This window comes from Mustela erminea, chromosome 8, assembly GCF_009829155.1.
Source record: "Mustela erminea isolate mMusErm1 chromosome 8, mMusErm1.Pri, whole genome shotgun sequence".
In the NCBI taxonomy this organism is placed as follows: Eukaryota; Metazoa; Chordata; class Mammalia; order Carnivora; family Mustelidae; genus Mustela; species Mustela erminea.
In genome coordinates, this window is record NC_045621.1 from 82,399,242 (window position 1) to 82,421,135 (window position 21,894).

Here is a 21,894-nt window from a genome sequence, read left to right on the forward strand (position 1 = left end):
CCCTTTCTTCAGAACAACAGAGAAAGTATTTATCCTACTGAAGTTTTTTTTTCCCCTTCCTAATGTCCATGTCTGTCTGATAGTCATAGTTTGTGGAGGTTGTATGAATACAAAGGTTTACATGAACATTTAAATTCTTGAGTAATTTGTATTTTGTACCTGGTCATTCTGTATTTTAAAGTATTTTGCTGCCTAGAAATATTTTAAATTTCAGTTTTATTCTGCCCCAATAATACCTGCAGCTTCAGTATTCCTCTAGTATTTTCTCATTTTTAGAAATGAATGGTGTCTATTTCTTTTCATCAGACTTTTTATGATACATAAAGAATATATTCCAGTGATATTTTTTACAATGTGGTTGTTAGAATAGAAAGCTCCAGAATCTATTTCACTGTGTCAATATTTTAATGCTTACTATCTATGTCATGATTGAATGGTTTCCTTGGTATTAAAAAGATACGCTAATAAAATACCTAAAACAATACTCAGGGTTAGAAAAGACATAGTACATGAATATTAGAGGTGAGAGGAGACCATAAACAACCCTTTTTAAGGGGGGGAGTGAGTTTTTGACAGGTTGTGGCATGCTCTGCAGACTTCTTAGGGAAAAAGGAGCCTGTTTTCTTTCCTTCATGCCCATACCACTCCGCTGAATCATTTATTTATAGGGTTGGCCAAACAGGCTTGGTGTACTCCTAGAGGTTTTTCTGCCTCTAGCTTTTTTTGCAGCTGCATTAAACTTCTGTATAGCAAAGTCTTACAAAACTAGAAAGAGAAAAAAAAAGAAAACCTAGAAAGAGATTGTAAATGCACATTTGAATCACCTAGATAATTAGTTAAAAGTACTGGTCTTACTAGTTGTTCAGTTTTTATAGAGAGAACTAGGAGCCCTTCCCTTAAGTATGAGCAGGTGATATGGTACAGAATGAGGATTGGAAGAAAAACCATATTAAGTAGACTGAATTAGAGTTTGCCCTGTTCACATTCAACAACGCAGGGACAGATAACTGTATATTGATACTGCTTAACCTGATAGATAGATGAAGTTCTTATGAGGTTGATGAGAGTTGTTTTTGATCCCTACTGATTTCTGTTAAGTTTTGTTTCCTGGCACTCTGTTTTACAGTTAACAGCAACCCTAATTGATCTCTGGATTAATGTTACTGTTTTACTTCCCCTATTCAACCAAAACTATTTCTTTCATTTTCCAGGCGTTTGAACACTTACAACAATTAGAATTAATAAGGCCCGTGGAAAGGACTTCGGTAAATACACAGAGAGAGTACCAGCTGATGAAACTACTTTTGGATAATACTCAAATTATGAATGCTTTGCAGAAATACCCCAACTGTCCTACAGATGTTAGGCAATGGGCAACATCCTCACTAAGCTGGTTATGAATATAACCGGTGGTTTCAGTTACAAAGTTTCAGACATACTTCTGTAAGGAAGTCAAAGCTATTGTCCTTTAACAAGATATGTTATTACATTTTCTTATATTTATAAACATGTATTTTTGTATTCATGGGAGACTGTTACACATGTAGTGTCTTGGCTGTGTCATGCCTTTGAATCATGAGCAGTTACATGATTTATAATTTCAGTGATTTTAGATTATGTTGTAAGTAGAAGTTCAAAGAAATAAATGTGACTGTTTTAGGGAGTGAACCATATGCTTATTTAACACTTGTCAAGTATTTATGCAGTATATTTGAAGAGTTCATTTCAACACAGCAGCCTACTGTCTTTACAAATCCTCAAGCGGTAAAGAAACAGTGGTAAGAGTTGAGGTGTACTGAGCAGTCTTTTGGTCCACTGGGAGGTGCCACATTTGTTTTGTTTTTTTTCTATCCGTGGAGATTCTGGATTCTATCCCAGACCCAGGTCTTTTAGTTCAGGAGACTGACCAGTTTGGCCAGGAGACAGTTCACACGGAAAAAAAAGGTGAAAAGTTTGAATATGAATTTCTTCCAGGCTTCTCAAAAGGTGGTACTTAATCTTATCACCTATAGAAGAATCCCTTGTAGAATTTTTTAAAAGGCAAATTTTTTCCATTTCATTAAAGGTTTTGTGAAATGCTGGTTTATTTTTTTATTTATTTTTTTAAAAGGCAAATTCTTGGGCCTGTCACAGGCCCAAAGGATCAGAATTTGTCTTTTTAACAGGGACTTTAGGAAATGCCTAGAAAAACATTCCCGCAATTAATGGTAAGTGTATGGCACTATTGACTAAACTTACTTGTATCAAAAATTGTAAATCCCTAAAGGCAATGTAGAAATAGAAATGCTCACCTTATAAATTTAGGAGTCCAGGAACTATTTAGGAGTCCAGGTTTAAAATGAAATTTAATAAGCATTTGCTAAGTGTTAGTGACTTCATTTATTTAAGAACATTTGATTGTATATTGTTTTTAAAAGACAGTCCCTGTCCTTGTGTATTTCATAATCCTTTTAACTATCAAGTGCCCTGTGATATTCAGGGACTGTTATTTACAGTTGAGAAAAAACTGACATACTAGTGGCAGTGTTCAGAATCACACAGGTAGAGAATGACTGACACACTCTGGAATTCAACTCAGGTTTGACTGACACAAAAGCCCCACTGTCAAGAGTTTAAATTCCTTAACAGGTTCTTGCCATACTTTTTTTTAAAGTATGCTCTAAGAAATTATTTACCAGGTTTTTCAAGAAGTGTCAGGTATAGAATGGACTATAACATTTCTGTGTGTAAAAAGTAGCTCTTCAGTTCAACCTATTTTTTTGCAGATGTAGCTGTTCTTTCCCTGCCTTCTAAGTCTTCAGATCACTGTCATTTACTTTTCAGCAGTGTTTCAGTAAAGGTAAGGCTTGCATACTGGTTCTGTGCAATAGTCGACAGATTTTAGGGGATATTTTGCCAGAATACTTAGAAGCAAGGATTTTACACATGAGCTTAAGTTTTCTCTCTAAAAAAATTTTCTGAGCCATTTTAAGGAAGTATTATCTGTTTTAAATGCACTCACTGTGAAAGTATCTAAAGAACTTGATTTCAGGATTGCAATTCACTAGCCTAAGATTGCCACTAAAAGGCTGAAAGCTCTCATCTGCCTTCCTGGTTATTAGAAGACCTGCAGAAGATCGATCCATCAACACCCAGTATAGAGATTGTAAGACTATAAGTAGCAGGGTGGGTTTTCATTTTCATTGAAACAATTCTTAAATTAGAAAAAGGGTTAGCCAAACGGTGTTAGAGGCTTCAGGGCAGTTTTGACTCATGTGACCCCTCCAAGTACCTTATCCAAAACAGGATCTTCTCTAGTCCATGTGCTCATGCATGTGAATGGCTCTGAGGAATTAAAACTTGCTGGTCCAAACATACAGTATCTTAATGCTATGTATGTTGAGTATATACTATGTATTAACTTCCCAAAGAATCCATTTTGCAGAACATGCTGTGGAAAGCGATTTCAGTCTTTCAGTATAGATTCATTGCATATTCCACCACAGCTTTCATTTTCATGTGATTTAGAAGCCAGTGCAGGTTCTTTTAAACCACTGTTAAGCATTGTTCTTTCCTTCACCTTTACCTTAAAATATATTGAGAATCCCATTGGTGTGAACTGTAACACAGCTCCCACCGTGGGGCTTTCCGTCCCCTCTTTTAAAAGTCACAGGATAAACAAAAGCCTTGGCAACATTAAAAATATAAATGAAAGCTAGCTTCCTTGACAATTGCTCTTACTGATCACCCTAAGTGAAAAATACCAGAATTCTTCCATTGAGTTAGTAAATTAGTTAACATCCTTAGGAAGTGGGGTTTGTATCTTTGATGACTATTTCCTAAGCCACATCTTTCTAGTTCCCTATGAAAAGAAGGTAACTAATGCCTGTTGGCCTCTGGTTTCCTACAACTGGCAAGACTAACATACATACTTTGTGAATACAGTCTTGGGTAGTAAAGGGGGGAAACGCCAACCCTTTACAAACTTTCACCACTATCCCCATTCTTCCATATCGCAAGGTGTGAGCCTCACCGTAAATGACAAAGCTACTGTTCCCCTCTTGAAGAAAAATGTATAGCTGAAGAAAAACTGCATAAGCAAATCATATACCATATTCATTTTTTTATTTAACTCGAGGATGGAATGGGGATAGCATACATTTTATTGTACAATATTTAACAATCACTTATTCAAGGTGGAGTTTTAGGGGCTTTTTTTTTTTTTTTTTTAGCTTTTTGTTAAATACTTGCAGAAAAAAATAGCAAGTACAATTTGACAGTAGTACAACAACCTGTGCCCAAAACACTGACAAGAATTACAGAGTAAAGCTAAAATAATTGCTTACCAATATTTTGAGAGGTAACAAATAGGATATGGATTGAGACTGCGTAAAAAATGTACTGCTGGTTGAATATCTGAGGTAAATGATGTTCAATCAAGATGCTACTTGTATCATTTTGCCCATAAATCAGTAAATAATTTTATGCACATTATACCAAATGTTTCTAAAAAGTAATTTTTTAAAAAGGTAAAAAAGAGAAACTGGAAAATATTTGTGGAGAAGCATTTTTTTTAAAATAGTAAGTTTAATTCCACTCAAACTTATCATCTGGTCAGGGTATTTTTTTCCCCTACCTGCCTGCATTTTACTTAAATGTAGCTGTTACTTAGGATTGAGGAAAGGAAGAAGAAAAAGTTTCTTTTTAAATTTTATGTAGATGATTCTCTTTTTAAATTCCAAACTTGTTGGGTTTTTCTCCTGATTATATTTTCGAAACATCACCATGAAAGATAGTACAGGTTCATGGGACCAACGATTTTGAGGCACAGTCTCTGTTCTGGAATTCACAAGGTACCTGTAATAAACATTCAAACAAGAGTCACACTTCACATGCTAAAAACTTCCTAGCATCTAAAATACATACAAGAGCTGTGCAGGGCAAAGACTTCGAATAAAGCCAAACACTGGTTAATCCATCAGTCCTATGGCAGTTGATCATAAAGCATTCCTTACATGGAGATTTGGGCAAGGTAAAGAGTGGAAGTTAGAGCAGCAGTTCTGATGGGTATCAGAAAGGCAAAATACAAGACGAATCATAAGGAGCACCATACACATGAGGAAAAAATTATTGGGGTCTCAGTTCACCCCCAAACAAAGAAGTCATCATTTTTCTCATTCTTTGATCTTTCTTTTTTCAGTATCCCTAGCTCAAACTTTTTGTAAGCTTGCCCACTCTACGCTGACTGTAAACCAAACATGAAAATGCCCTGCAAATGAAAGTTTTAACAAGACTAGGTATCAGGACAGGTAGTCATTGGAACATTCTTATTTTACTGCTTATAAAAAGTGTTTTTCTATTAATATAGTTTTCAAAAGGATACAAGTCTTAAAGTTGGTTAGCTAGAGTTAAGTACAATACCCAGGATTTCTAAAAATTTTTTCTAACATGAAGAGAAAACTATCTTTTGAATAACTGATCTTATAAAATTTATCACTAGTGCTCACATAAGCCAAACATTCATCATAATACTTCTTGTTTTTGTTTTGATTTTTTTCTTGCTTTTAAAAATGAGATTAAATGTTTAGAACAGGTAGAACTTTGTCTTTAGGAGATTGACAATTTCCATGTGTGAACATTGTCAGTTTCCCGTCTTGATTAGTTTCAAAGTGGAAGTTAAACCAAATCAATTAAGATGTCAGGTCCTTTTTGAAATAAAGAGGTGAACTGAACATTGAAAAGGGAATTCTTAGGAATACAGTGAAAACTTGGGTACATATGAGACCCAAGAGCACAAAGTTCTGCATGGTGTGTGGCACACAGACAACAATGCTGTTACTCTTCTTTCCTCCCTGCTTTAGAGTCTGTTGACCTATGCATTATTTATAAATAATATAATTTATTATTCCCAGAGATTAAGTGCACATTATATGTAAAATGTAGTGTACTGTGTGGTTAAATAGCCATTTGAAGATAATACATTCACAGTGAGCTCCTGATAGTGACATGTAAAAAGTTCTTTTATAAAATCAATGTATGGATTTTAAAATGACCTGACTAAAGTACATAGTGTAATACTGGCTATTTATTGGTCAGAAATAAAATAAAATAGAAATTCAGGAAATTAACTGTTTTACTTTGGCCTATATAAATTTGAGGAACAATCCAATTATATTCTGATGCAATATTGTTTTGAAAAGCACTTTGGCACCTACCTACCATCAATTCCACTTTCTTATCAAGGATAAGGCATGAACTATCCTAAAAATCATAGTTGTTTCTGAAAGCAATTTGCGGGAGGAGGCTAGGCTATATATTACCTATATCAACATCGGTTACCTCTAAATGTCATTGCATATTTTAAGTTTTTAAGTTTAACTTGTTATCCCTGATTTGTTTTAAAGCAGTAACATCTGAAATCTGTGCTTAAAATTTAAAACCTCTATCCTAGGATAATTCTTTACATATCACAGACATCAAATATTACTCTGACAAGATGGCACCAAGCAGAAATATAGTGATAAAGTTACAAGTCTCAAAGCAGAGAGTGAGGAATTCTGGATAATGACACTTCCTGAGGTGATCCTTAAACAGTGATTAAGAATGTCCCACACACTGTTTGGTGAAAAGAAATACACTACAATTTTACATATATAAATAGGAAAAAAAATCTATTTTAAAAGAATAAAAATGAAGAGCTTTCCAGTGTCATAGCTCACTTTAAAAAATTTAAATCATGCTTTAAATTTTCAAATATTCCCCAAACACAGCACACCTTTAAAAAAAAAAAAAAAAAACCTTAGATAAGTATGCAATAATTTGGGAACTGGATAGAAGATGAAGCTCTAAAACATGGGAAGAAGGGGAAAATGACATCTTTTTTTCATTGCAAAAAACAGCACTTTTTTTCCTTAAATTACAAGCTAGCACAAAAAAAGCTAAAACACTGCTTTATGAATGGCCACTTAGTGTTGGCACTAAGCATAGCTTACCTTTTTTTCTTAAATAACACAGTGAATTTGTAATACCTTGTTACAAAACATGGATCAATTTATTATTCAAATTTTGTTAGTGTTTTCAATTTTATAATTTAGCAACCGTGGAACTGAGGTATACCTTGTTGAGGGAGGTTAAAGTAATGCTTGGAAGCCTCTTTACTGTACCCCACTTTGATGACTTTGTTTATGTACACAGAACAGCAGCACACTAAACATTCACAAGCTGTGTCATATTGGCATTACAATAGTCATTTATAGAAACACAACAGCAAATGCAATAAAAACAAGTTTACCCTTTTTAAAATCTGAAATGAAAAGTTTTTGATTTAAAAAAAAAATAGCAGTAGTTCATTTAAGGAATTAGTGTCTTCTGACAGACATTAAGAAATCTGATGTCAGTTTTCAAACACTTGATTAGCCAGGTCCAAAAGATCCTTGATTTGGAGAGGGCTACGTTCTTCATGTACACTTTTTCAAAAGTTTCTTTATAGAGTCTGCAGCTTTTCCAAGTCTCATGTCCTTCACATCTCTTCTGCAGGCAATGCCATAAGTCTCCCAGAGCCACATTTTTAAACGTGAGGGTCTTCTTTTTGACATGTCCAAGAGACCTCCTACTCATTTCTCACAGAAAATTAACTGTAAGCAGTTTCGTTAGCTTAGCAGCTCCAGCTCAGAGTCCTGTTTCACACTGTGTACACATGGTGCAACCATCATAGACTAGATTCTTTGGGAGGAAAGTCAACGTTTGTCACCATTGTGACCACTGTTACAATGTCCTCTGTGGTAATGATATTTGTTAGTCTTTGCATCTGAGTGATTCTTTCACCTACACATCCAGCTGATAACCTGGCTTCTGCATCGTGATCCCAACATTCTTCTATTGTTTCACAGAGCATTGCCATTCCCTAAAAAGGAAAAACATACTCAAACACCACAGCCGATTTTGTTTTCTATTAGGAAACAATAAAATGTCCATAAAGAAACTGGTATTTCTGTGAGTCAGGTTCTAAGATTAGCCAAGTTAGATGTTATATGTCAGCATTCACTTATGAATATCTATTGTATGTAGGAAATGGAAGAAAAGCATTAAGAAAAATCAGAATTCCTATAGCTTCCAAACTTCTGAGACTGTCATAGGAGGTAGTAAAATTTTTTGAATTCCCCAAATCCCCATATAAACCAGGTCAGTTCAATGCTAACCCTTGATCTGGACTCAAAGCCAAAGCTAAATTTGTTTTTTAACCAATTTCTATTGTTTTCTTAGTTAATACCAGCATTTCTGTCTTGCAGTTAAATAGAAAAGAAAAAAAAGAAAGGGTTAGAAAAGCATCCTTAAGATTCTTTACCTGGTTTTAATCCATGTTTCCGGTTATATTTGGACCAAAATAACCAGGGCAATAGTGTTCCATTCTTCACTTACCTAAGTCTCTAGTTTTAAGAGCATTCCTAAGAACCTCAACAAATTCCAATCCCAAATCAAAAACACGGAAAGCAGAAAACTGCTTTACTTTAAAAATAGCATCTTATGGGAAGCTGGTGATCATCAAAGTCACCCACCTATCGACATGATCAGAGCCAGGTACTCCTTTCCCTGGGAAGATTTCCAAACGAGACAAACACAAGACCATAGTACTGTCAGCCCCTTAGGTTTTAGGACTTCACCATCTTCCCTTATAACCCTAAAATTCTTTTTTTTTTTTTTTAAGATTTTATTTATTTATTTGACAGACATAGATCACAAGTAGGGAGAAAGGCAGGCAAAGAGAGAGAGGAGGAAGCAGGCTCCCCACTGGGCAGAGCGCCTGAGATAATGACCTGAGCCAAAAGCAGAGGCTTTAACCCACTGAGCCACCCAGGCGCCCCTAGCCCTAAAATTCTATTGTTTATAGAACTCTAGACAGAATATCCTGTATGAAGATAACCTCTCCAGAAAAATCGTCCCAGAAGAGAAGTGTGCAGAGATAGAAATCATTCCTCTGAAAAGCATTTTATTGGAATTTCAAATGAAAAGCTAACTGTAACTTACAGCATGTTTCTGCCAATAATCTCTTAAAACAGGCCTCTTTTTTTTATGCACAACAACTTCCTGCATGTCTTCAAGAGATGGATGCTGGCCAATTTCCTCCTCGAATGGCAACATGTATTCATCTACAGGTCCTGAAACGGGTGAGGGGGGGAAACAAAACCATTTTAATTCAAATCTTACTGACTTCCAAACTGGAACAACCCTTCTGAAACATACTCTGTATCACCTTTTCCCAACTGTTAAATGGTATATAATGACAGGAGAAAAACACACTCTCAACTACTTCTACCACAGTATGACCCAAATGCTAATTTAAGAGAAATCAAAAACTCTACAATTTGGCACATAAGCCTGCTAAGTTTGCGTAAGGAGCTTTCTCATCTGCTCTATGAGAACGGTCTATCTCCATACATCTATAGGACCACAGGGAATCAACAATATTTGCAAATCTAGGCTATAATATCCCTTTAAGTACTTCCCACAATTCAAATCAGGCTGTAAACAGTGGTGATTCTGACAATTTGGGGGTTAATCTCTTAGAACCATCTTTATCCTGTGACACATCTTTACCCTCTACACACTCTGCATGAGGAATTACATACCTCAGAGTTACAACTCGTTGCCCTCAAAAAAGCTGCCAAAATAGTCTTTTAAAAAAATCACAAGCATACTCCATACAGGGTTCCCAATAAGCCTTCAGAATATGTCTTCACAGACAAAACTTATTCACCAAAATAAATGGTTCCTTTTTTCTTAGGCATACTCAAATAGGAAAATGCAGTTATGAGTTAATACTAATACTTAATAAGCACTTACCCTGACTAGGAACTTTACATACACTATTTCCTCCCATTTTACACCTCCACAGAGTGAAGGTGACATTACCTCTATTTTACAGATAGTAAAGAAGCTCAGAAAAGTTGCATAATTTGCACAAGGACAGAACAGTTGTTAAGTGGTAGAGTTGGAATTTGAATCCATCTCTGCCGCTGAAGTCCGTGTTTTCAATCACTGTACGGTCTCCCCTTGACAGAAACCACTCACTAGAGACCAATTTCATATAAAGGGCCTGTATACAGACCTAAACCTTGCACAGATACTCCTACTCCTGGATGGGATATAAATGATAAATAATGAGTCATGAAGGAGGACATGTAACTCTACTCTTTCTAAATGGAAGAATCCTTGAAGGCCTGGATAGTCCATCTCTGCTTTAGCACTTCCAGTGACATTCTAAAGTGTCTGTTTAACTCCTGCTACTCGAAATTGCTCAGCAGCAATGGCACTGACTACCAGCCTGCAAGAAATTTAAGTATCAGGCCCTAACCCAGGCCTACTGAGTCAGAATATGAACTTGATCAGGAGTTTAGTACACTTTAAAGTGTGAGAATCACTGAACTTTGCCATCAACAAATTTTAAAGTACTCACTTTAGCAATGTTCACACTGTCCCCTCCTGCCCCAATTTCTGACTTAAGGGTCAGAAATTCCCGACTCTGCAAGTATTTCACAGCACATGCAAAGCATTTCAGAAATACCAATACCTGTCCTTTTTCACTTTTCATAAAAACTTCCCTGATAACCGCTCTACTGCAAATGCAAAAATACAAAACAAAGCATTTTTCACTCCTCTAAACTCCCATAACCCTCTCAATATTCTTCAAGTATTATATTTGTCCAGAATAACTTACGGAATATCTAATACTAATGAATACTACACACAGAACTAGACAATTCACACTAACCTTAATCTAGAGTCAACTGTCCAGGATGTATTTTATCCCTGTAATTAAACTATACATTGCTTAAGGGCAGGGTCTCGTATATATCCCCACGACACCATATCCAGTGGTTGGTTCTGGAGAGTCCATATTATTAAAGTTTTTATAAAATACATTTTCCTATAACATCTGCCATCTGACCTATTTCTGCTTCCATAAATGCACATAATGTACTTTATCTTCCACTTTGAGCAAAACTGCTTCAGACTTTCTTGGGTCTGGATCCACCCCACCCCATGCCAAACTCCCAATCTCAGAATGAATGGCTGTCCGTTCCTGACCACTCTCTACTAAATTCCCTTGAAAACCATAGTGCCCCAAATCAAATTTCATGTACCAGACAGAGGTAGTCTGTCCTACACTAAGACACCATTACAGTACTCAGAAAACAAAGTATTCTTATAAATACATGTTAAGTTGGCTTAAATGTACTAAACAATTTCTTTTAAGGTCTTTTCACAATCTGCAGGAAGTTTTTAGGTAATTGTAAATTTTTTTTAAAAAGGATCAAGCTAATTTACATTTGTTGAGATGTCTGCTTTATATTTTTCACGTCCAAAAAAAAGTGCTATAACACAAGTGAAGAGAATGGAGGAGACCTTCGGAGAAGCGCTAAAGACAGTACCTAGCACACTATAATTTTGTTAACACCAGGAACAGTATACAAGCTTATAATCAATCGATCCGTGCAAATATTTACAGGACTTAAACACGGATTTACATAACAAAAACAGTAAGAATCCTTTAGAACCAAGGTGTGAGAGAATATAACTAGCATTCATAACAACCTCTATACATCAGCTCAGACTTTTAAGGCATTGAGGAGGCAGAAATTAACCTGTTACTATATCCAAAGGCATGCTCCATTTTGTGTCATGGAGGATGGACTGTAAATTCAGTCTGGTTAAGTGTATGTGGACATCATGGGAGTGATGAAGAGACTTAGCCTTGAGTGTCCTGGGAAGGAAAATCCCCCAATCCTTCATTTACTTCCTGTTGCCAAAAGAGTTGACTTTTGCAACCTGGGGGCAGGTAGGACCTGCAGGACCCACAAAGTAGAGCCATATCCCTACATTTGGATCAGAGTTTCAAATCTAGGTTTCACCATTTACCACCCTAAAGCTAATATTAGCAATCTGCTTAATTTCTACTACTTAAAATTTGAACTTCAAATTGCGCCTATATAAAACTAATAACTACCTCCAAAGGAGCCTTAGGAAATCAGCTAAAGGTATGTGAAGTGCCTAGCACAGAACACCTGGCAGTGGTAAAGGTGCCCATACCTTCCCTCTCCAGCCTGCCCCTATCCCTTGCCTCCTGAATTCTCTTTAAGCCACTACCTCTTGGGAGTCTACTTAAAAAAATTTTTTTGTACTTTGAAATATTACCTTTTAAGTGTAATCATCCCTTTTCATGTATGTGTAGTAGGCAATAGGCATTATCTTTTTTAAAAAAATATTTTTTCCCTTACCATCTGCAGCAGTACAGCGAGAAGCCAGTTCCCATAGGACTAATCCCATGGCGTACATATCTATCCTCAAAAATGCATCCCTTTGGAAGTTTATAGCACCCTCTAATACCTCTGGAGCCATATACCTCCGGGTACCAACCTGAAAAAGATGAAAGCAAACAATACTCATTCATTAACTTTATGAACTAACATTTTAAGATTTTGTAAAAAGAATCAAAACCAAGTATGTTCTGCTGTCGTTATCAGGTAAGGTAAATACATTATGACCACCAGACTACAGAGTCAAGGCGCATTGTATTCACGTAATAACAGCCAAGACACTAGAAATGGGAAGTTTCCATCAGTAGGGACTTCTTAAACAGTACTATGCAGCTCCTAAAAAACCATGAGGTAAATCTGGACTTATACAGAAAAATTTCCAAAAACACTGTACAGCAAGGAACAAAAGCAGTATATATATTGAGATCCCTTGTGGGTATACTCAATAAATATACCAGCAGACACTGCTGGCGTTGGCTTAGAATTTTTCCCCCTTCTGGAAGTAATCCTAAAAACAATGGTGGTTTTGTTAGAGATAAGGAAAAGAGAACTGTATTTCTCAATTGTACCCTTCACGTCCTGTTTGAAACGTGTCTTTTAAAAAAATAAATTCCTTTTTAAGGGTTTCTCTTTCTCTGTATTAAAAAAAATAGTAATATAAAACTTAAAAAGAATTAGCCCAGTAAAGAATGTAAACTTTTAAAAGTTCTTTTTCTTCAAAGTCTACATATTTATTTATTCATGAATTCTGTCTTGGCATTCTTTATTTCTGTCTCTAACAGTTTGGTATTTCTTAGTATTGTAACTATGGTTACTAAGCTACTATAGCTAGCTTTGGTTGGTGCTTGACAATATTCATATATGAATAAAAAAATTCTTAGAGGATAGCTGGGTGGATCACACATTCAGTTTTTGGAGATCAAGGGAATGGCCAGATAATGGTATTCCAAAAAGCTCCATCCTTAGTTGAGTGATCTCTAGATTAGAAGTCAGACAACTATCTGAGAACACACATACAGCAGAAATGTCTAGAAAAAAAAGGAGTCAATCACTAAGACTCCAAAGCTCAAGTTTTTAATTCATTTAATAATGAGAACACTCTAAAGATAGAAAAAAAAAAGCAGCTTTGCTTCTTTTGCTCCTTTAACTGTACTATAGGCAAGCATTTCTCAAAAGTTTATTTTTCAAAGAAAAAAAAAAGTTTACTTTTCCCCTAAAGACAAATGTATTCTATCCAAAGTACTTTTCTTATAACGTGACAACTACCTTTCCTTAGTATAAAATGCCCTCTCTTTTATAATAAGATAAAAATCTTATTTTTCTCCAGGGTTCTTTATTTGCAATATATAAAGTGTACAATAACTTGAATTTTGAAATTTTCTGGTCCATGAAGTCTCAAGTCAAGGATCCAGTGATGTAGGTAATTATTTTTACCTCGTCATGTAAACTACTTGAGAGGGCAGTAAAAGACAGGAATAAGTCTCGAATTTTTTTCTTAAGAAAAGGGGGGATGTGTTATGATATACCAGAGGATTAAACTGTCCCCCAATTTTAGTTTTATAATAATGACACAGTCAGCTCAGATGTTTGTCCCTAGGCTTCCTGTACAATCTCCCACCTCCATCACAGACTCTACAAGACTGCCTTCATTCCCAAACACGTATGGTGTCAACTTTTCTAGAACTTGGACTACTGACTACTGGTGTAAACTAAATTCTTATCCTCTGTCAGTATTGCCAAATTTGTTATGCTATGATTCTTTAATAACTATTCTTGGAGGTCAATAGGATATGCTGGGAAAAATGAAAGCTTAGAATTAGATGACAAATAATTTCCATGACTTGAAAGATGAAGTAATAAATCATGCCAACTTTGTAAGGAAATGTCACCTTTCAGGTCAAACTGGTTTTCTTAATAAAAAGATGATCTTGTAGGCATGAAAAGCACCACCTTTCCTCACCTCACAGTTTCTGAGAATAAAATGTATGGATCATATTTTTTCTCCTGTTTGGCTTTCTTAAGGATTCCCATTGTTCAGTGTTCTTCATACAGACCTTGACTAGATAGAATTAATTAGGCTTTTTGCTCAGGGCTTAGTAAGTGCTCTGAACTGGAGAGAATTCAAAGAAAAGCTGTAAAGTTGGTTAAAGAATTAATGAAGCACTAAAGACCATGAAGCAAGAAAGTAATTGTTGCATGGAAAAATCAAACAATAGATATTCTTTAGTACATACTAGCATGAATAGTAACTGTTCTGCCATTCCTCTTAGGATGATGAAAGAATTAACGAATTAAAACTGCTGTGTTATTACTAAGAACTCCCTAAGAATGAGGTCCATTTAAATGGATTAACTTGATTATTTTTAAAAATAGTATCCCATGACACATATCTAGGTTGTTTTATGAACTGACTGATCTAAACCACTTGAGTTCCTAACAGTCCTTCACCACACATGAAAATGTCTTCCTCAGCAAATTTAACATACTACTTTTAAGAGAGTCATTTTATATTAAATGCTGATTTAATAACCATCACAGTAATTTTATATCAATTCAATCTAGATATGCCATTCTAAGAAAATATGGGACAAGATTATTTTTCTTACATTTTATAGTTACCATCCTTACCTGTCCATGGGTATCACCTGCAGACTTGCCAGCTTCAAATTTTAACGCCAACCCAAAGTCAGCAATGCAAGCTGTCAGATTGTTTTTCAACAGCACATTTTTACTTTTGATGTCCCTTGCAAACAGACAAAGTATTCAAATTAATTTTAAACCAGTTACTTTTAAAAGTTTTCAGTGAAAGTGGGAAAAGAGGAGAAAACACTATTAGAGTATGACAAACAGAAAAAAGGAGGGAGAAAAGGCTTGAAAAACAAGAGTAGAGTGACAAACTCCTATTCATAACATGGACAATAAGAGGGACATTTCTCCATAAAGAGCTGCTCTTCCAAAAATACTGTCTAGCCTACATGTTACCTATGTCATTCCTACCTACCAATCATAAAATTGCTGGTTTTTTGAGGTAAAATGAGTATTTCAGAGTTTATACTTAGAAGCACCCCTTGCAACTGAGATTTAAGAAAGCAAACTAAAAGAATATTCAAATAAAATGAATTGGGGCCTTTTGCCTACTGGAAAAGGCCTACATACTATTACAAACAATCCCTTATTTTGGGGGTTCTTAGATTCATCAGCCTTGTTGTAGAAAAGCATCTCTAGGAATGTGTATCAGAAAATTTTCACCATAAACAAAGAGCTCCAGCTAGATCCTGGTGTTCCAAAAAGAGTAACGATTTCAAAGCAATCAGATAACCTCTTTTGATCCTGGTGTTCCAAAAAGAGTAACGATTTCAAAGCAATCAGATAACCTCTTTTATATACTAGCTTCAACTAATTCACCCCCGAGATTACTACACTCCTACTACATATATCTATGCCATGAGCAGTAGTTAAATCTATGTGCACAGACATGGAGACCAAGAATGGGACAGAGGAGACACAGACACCCACAAATGCTGCAAAAAACAATCAGTAAAGCCTCAAAGGATTTTTAGGAACCACACTGCTAATAACTTTTGGGGGTGCCAAAGAATTAGTTCCCTGTAGGACTAAGTGAGGTGAATAAAAATTCAGGAAGAGATAGACTGTATGCAGGAAGGTGAGAAAATGGGAGATTTTTCTGAGGTGGAATTCGTTCAAGGGAGTTCGCAAAATTAAAAGTAGTGCCTCCCAACAACCTAAAACACTGCAACTGGTGGCACTCAATTAAGTATCTGTTAAATGAATCAGCTTTTAAAGCAACCATCTTTTTTAAACTATATAAGGGACACACAATGTTACATTAAAAGTGTAAGACATTGTGATTCAACAAGTCTATAGATTATGCCATGCTCACTCAAGTGTAGTTACTGTTACCATACAAAACCACTGATTATATTCCCTAATGGTGTACCTTTTATCCCCATGACTTACTTATTCCATAAATGAAAGCTTTTATCCTACTACCCTTCACCCATTTAGTCCATATTCCCACTCACACTCTCACCCCCAACCCCTCCTCTGCCAACCATTAGTTTGTTCTCTGTATTTATGGGTCTCTTTCTAAAGCAACTGTCTTTAAATTGAATACACAATGGCAAACTGATTCCATGTTTAAAGGAACGAACATTTTCCCTTTTAAGGGAATGACAACTATTGGGTTCAAGCCCAGTTACTCAAATGATGCCTCCCTCCAACTCAGCTCAGATAATGATCACATGGTCATTACAAACACAATAAAAGATACTCAGAGTCTCTCCTCAATTACATCTTAAAATTATCACCAAAGTAAATCCATGTTTTGAGGCAAAACAAATTTCTTTTTTCCTTTGAGATAGACAAAATACACTTTCACTCTTAACCATGTTTTCAGAAATGAGAAATTAAAACAGAGGTCATTACTTAAACTTTGCTAGTGATATTAAATATATCCATTACCCAAAATACTTCCTGGCCAATCTCAAAGGTTTGAAAAACAAATAAAAATCAACTGCCTCTTCTAGCATGATTAGGTAATTGGGGGGAAAACGAATTTTGCACAGTAAATTTAAAGTTTAAATACTAAATACTAAATTATTAGGGAAAACAATATAAATTTATTTCTACCTGTGAGATATGGCGGGTTTGTGGCCATCTTTTAGGCCAGGTATGTCCTCATGCAAATATGCCAGTCCTCTAGCCATGGTTTCTGCAATATGACACAATTCATTCCAAGAGACCACATTAGCCTTAAGAAAGTCTGACAGTGAACCCTAAAGAAATGAAAGAAAAGGGGGGAAAAACAACTTATGCTCTGGACAAAAGCTGTATGACATGGAGAACTTTTTACTTTTAAGAGATTATGGAAGGCAACATATCTTTTAGTGAACAATATTATAAAAAAAAAAATCTTTCTGTAATGATTCAAGTTTCACATTAGTAAACATTTGACTAGAATAGAATACCTCTAATCTTTAAAGGTTTGCTACAAGGCACAGTCAGTTTCCTCCTATTTTGAAGGCAGGAGTTACAAAACAAAACAACCCACCATTTGAAAATCTAAAGTTCAGGAAAATATTTAAAAACTTAAAATATGATGACTACAAATGTTAACACAAAATTAAGACATACAGCTGTCAGAATCTTCCTCTACAGATTACTGTTATTCTTCTGGTCAACAATTTAGAGACGTTTAAGAGCCACCTATATCTAACAATGATGAAACTAATTGCCAAGGAGAACACAACTGCCTATTTCATTAACATGTATTTTCATACTAACTCTGAAAGCAGAAAACCTTCCTACTTTCAGAGGAGAAACAGCAGCTGTGTTCTGGTGATAATTATTCTATAGATCAGTGACAGATCAAAGATCAGATAAATCTCCTCCCTCTAGTTTTGTCACTACGCTATACTGACTGAAGAGTTTTAAAAACAAAATTCAACCTAAAAAATGGTCCAAATAATCAAGATGAATTGCGAATGGTAAATGAAAATGACTAAGCACCGGCTACACTGAAATAATTATCTGTAAGAGAGAGAAATGCAGCACAAGAAATAAGGGACAAATGACTGGTTTTATGTAAGTAGAGGCTTAGGTGAAAAAGTTGCCAACTTTTCTCTTTTACTAAAATGAATTAATTTTTTTTTGAAGATTTTATTTATTTACTTGACAGACAGAGATCACAAGTAGGCAGACAGGCAGGCAGAGAGGGAGGAGAAAGCAGGCTCCCCGCTGAGCAGAGAGCCCGATGCGGGGCTTGATCCCAGGACCCTGGAATCAGGACCCGAGCTGAAGGCAGAGGCTTTAACCCATTGAGCCATAACAAACTAAAACAACATACTATTTTCAGAAAAACAAGTCTGAGGGATTTGTAGCCAACATTAGGTGGGTAAGCCAACCCTGAGTTAAAACTGTTTTCCTGAGTTAAAACAGAAAGTAGTTTTACCTTTTCATGAAATGCTGTGATTAGCCAAAGATCCACATCAACACTGGTGCCTCGTTTTTCTGCACCAATGAACTGCAATATGTTCTCATGCTTCATTCCAGGTAAACTATAAACTTCATATTCATTTTGCCATGATTGTTTGTCCTAGAGTTAAAACGAAAGAATAGTAAGAATGCAAAGAACACGGGCAAATAAACCATATCTAAGAAATTACTCAAGTAGATTCAAAGGGAAAATTTAAAAATAAAGCTAAGCATGAGAAGATTCTTTGGTTTGGTTTTGTCTTATTTTTTCATAAAAGAAATCCAAGAATAACGTAGGAACTCTATGACAAATGCCTGCCGTGCCTGCCCCATTCCCTAAAACATACTTCTCTGTTTCTTGTTTGTGAATACAGGAGTCCTCATGGGAAATGTTGCATATCTCTATCAATGGCAACACATTCTGCTGACAGTTTCGTAATACAGTGTCATTTCATCATCGTGTGAAGTTATTTTTGTTTATTCAGAATAATCTTCCTGAGATACGAATTTCAGGTAGAATGACTTCATCTCAATAGAAAACAATTTTTTTGTTCAAAGACTAACATTGTATCAAACGTTCTTAACAAAATGCTGAGAATACCCTGCAAAGTCAGTGAGCACACAACAGGGTATAAATAGGCAATACAATTTAAAACACTATATACTCATTTGCATCTGCAAGTGACCCATGCCTACTACATGTCTATTTATAAAGGATTAGCTTCTCTTCACAATGAAAGAATAATGAAAGTAGGAGGCACCATAGTGTAATGGTTCGGAACCCTCTGAATCCAAACTATCTTAAGAACCTTTGCCAAGTGACAATCATTTAGTTTCCTCATTAGCAAAATGGGGACACTATAGTGTCTGACCCATAGGGTTGTTGTATTATATGTATACTGTGTATTGTTTTTTTATGTGTGGGTAATATATAGACACCTATTACTGAGTACTCCTATGTAAAGCACCTCTCCTGACAGTAAGAAGCATTCAATAAAATATTAGCTACTGTTACTCTTGTGCTAATATCCAAAGACCTTTCTCTAATTTTTAAGCTTCTTCCCACAATGAAAGAAGAACCCGGAATTTATCAATCTTAGCAGAACAGATTAGATTCTTTTATAAAGTATCTGCATCGGTACAAAAAAAAAAAAAAAAAGTAATAGCGTTCTTCACAGACTCTATGAGACTTTAGAGGAGGCAAGAAAGATAAAAGCTAGGTATATGAAGATAAATTGGTTCTCTAACTCTGGAATGAGGAAGCTCCACTGTGAAGATACAGTGGTGGACCCTGCATCACCAAACCCAACCAGGTCTGCAATGCACACAAGGCATTAGCTGGATGCGAAAAGCAAGACATAGGTAGGAAGAAATCATCATAGATCTATACCACTGATGGACTCAAATAAAACATAAGAACAGTCCAGATGTGCATTAGACCAGGGTTTTATGAGGTCAGACCCCTTTAAAAGAAAAGTCAACAGTAAACCAATTATTTGGAATCTTGATTCACTTCCAAACAAAATCTGAAATGATTACATGAGCAATCAAAGTAAGATAAAAATGAATCAGTCTGGTAATATACCTCAAAACAATTCTAAAACGAATATGCTATTCTTTCATTCTTCTCTTTGTTTTCTGATAATGTCAATGGGATATTAAAAGTTAACCAACAAAATTCTATTACTGGAATCCTCATCTTCACCTTACATTTCTATAGTATTTTTAATGGCAAAAGATGTCCTATACATTCATTCACTGGAATTCCATCACTCCAAACAAACGTAACAACTGCTATACCATGAGTTCCATTCCTTGGATGAGAAGGCAGACTAAAGAGCTAGCCGCTTTCCTCAATATCACAAAGAGCCACCTGGAAACATGTAGTCTGTGTTTTCGGACTGTTTCTGAATTACGATAATTGAGCCAGTTTATCTTTTAAAAATACATGCAGATGAGAAAGATGCAATAACATACCTGTATTGGAAATATTTTCACAGCCACGTACTCATTGAGCAGCTGGGCTTTCCACACACAACCAAATCTTCCCCTTGCTTTCACTTCTAGTAACTGCAGTGGCTTCAAACCTAGTAATGGAGAAGGTGGGGGTGGTCCTGGGTCCTACAGATAAACAATAACAATAATTTTAGAAAGCAGCACCTGATACAGATCAATGCTAAATATGAGGGGGAAAGTGAGTATACTGAGGAATCAATTGACAGAAACAGGAAACACATACAAATGACACTAACTTCTATCTTGCAAAAACAGTTCTCAAGCATTACTAATTATTTATAGTGATCATAAAGTAAACCACTTGAATTGATGTTTCCATAATAACACTCAGCACTACTGCTACAAAAGTACAGCAGGAGAAATGACCACAAATCATTTTGAGTCCATCTCACTAATTTTCTGGACTAAGATCTTTTGTGACCTTTAGGGTTATTACTAACAGTATTTCAATGGTTTCATCCAGTTGGTACTTAATTAGACGAGGATTTTAAAAGTGCCAGCAACAGCAAATTATGGCTATTTCTCAAAGGAAAACACCCCTCAAAATCTACTACTTTCTTTCTCCAATGACTGTTTATCTTTAAATCTCTTCTTCATTAATCTCAGAAATGCACAGTCATTCCCAAATACATTGCAGATATGTGTGTCAAATAGAAAATGCAAAATATGTTAACAGCCACAGTGTTCTACTTATTCTAATTTTTCAACCTATTAACAATTAATCCCTTTGCTTATAATTCCCCAAGTTGACTGGAGATAAAAATTGTTAGTCTGACTGGCAAAGAAAGTACAAATGATAATCCAGAAAATGAGTGTTCATCATAGTAGATGGGAAGAAAAATGAAAGAGAAGTGTATTGCTATAGGTAATTTTGAAAATGGAGCAAATATAGTATATAAATAGGGGCACAATGTTTACAAAACACAAAGGCATCCTTCCTATACAAAGCAGAATGGCAACCTCTCTGGAAGCATTGTATCAGTTCAATATCTGCAACTAAAACAAGATGTAGGAAGCCTTTTGAAAAGCTTCCAGAGAAAAGTAATAAAAATGTATGAAGGACTGCATAATGAGTATTACAAGGAAGAACTAAAATTTCTGTGGCAACAGCAGCAGACACTGTGACACTGGGTGGCATCTAAGTCGCTTGGAAATAGTATGTCATCCTGTATCAATGCATCTCTCTCCTTTTCATCCCCTTTTAAGAAAAAAATCTCTGCAAAAGCCCCAACACGGTCAGTGCCCCCTTTAGGCATTATTCAGCCCATGGTGTCACTCAAGATTTTAAAAAGCTTACATCAACATTAGAAAGACTCTCAAAAATAGAAAACACTGCACAGTATTAAAGAGGACGAAGGTGCAATTTCTTTGAGGCAATCCTTTATAAAATGGCTTGAGAATTCCTACTTTTAAAATAGATAAATTAGAAAACTTGTGACTCATTTCAACCTTAGATATTTATTTTTTAAATGTCTACAAAAAGTTGCTTTGCCTTCACACATTCAAAAGATGAGAGGTTATAGGAGAGCTAAAGAGTGTTGTAGTTTTAACAGAGTGATGAGTCCAGAAAAGTCAGATACAAATCTTAGGG

The 21,894-nt window shown here is 35.6% G+C and overlaps 2 protein-coding genes across 4 annotated transcripts in view; one reads left to right on the forward strand and one right to left on the reverse strand.

Annotated features, from left to right (window-relative positions):
- The window catches only part of ORC4 (origin recognition complex subunit 4), a 54,484-nt gene extending 43,120 nt beyond the window's left edge, over positions 1 to 11,364 (forward strand). The window contains exons 13-14 of one of the 2 annotated variants that reach the window (XR_004288345.1): positions 1,212 to 2,839; positions 9,036 to 11,364. Coding sequence is in view for 1 of the 2 variants with exons in the window: in XM_032354064.1 (XP_032209955.1) it covers positions 1,212 to 1,400 (189 nt within the window). In the remaining variant the exon portion in view is untranslated. Of the gene's footprint in view, positions 1 to 1,211; positions 6,108 to 9,035 lie in introns of those variants that run through there. The other variant, XM_032354064.1, reaches the window with a different exon arrangement.
- Positions 4,192 to 21,894, reverse strand: part of ACVR2A (activin A receptor type 2A) — an 84,847-nt gene continuing 67,144 nt past the window's right edge. For both annotated transcript variants that reach the window (XM_032354063.1, XM_032354062.1), the window contains 7 exons: positions 20,265 to 20,408; positions 18,265 to 18,408; positions 16,944 to 17,089; positions 14,922 to 15,036; positions 12,255 to 12,393; positions 9,004 to 9,134; positions 4,192 to 7,882 (listed from right to left, as the gene is read on the reverse strand). In XM_032354063.1, coding sequence (XP_032209954.1) covers positions 7,688 to 7,882; positions 9,004 to 9,134; positions 12,255 to 12,393; positions 14,922 to 15,036; positions 16,944 to 17,089; positions 18,265 to 18,408; positions 20,265 to 20,408 — 1,014 coding nt within the window. In that variant the 3' untranslated portion in view covers positions 4,192 to 7,687. The remainder of the gene's footprint in view (positions 7,883 to 9,003; positions 9,135 to 12,254; positions 12,394 to 14,921; positions 15,037 to 16,943; positions 17,090 to 18,264; positions 18,409 to 20,264; positions 20,409 to 21,894) is intronic.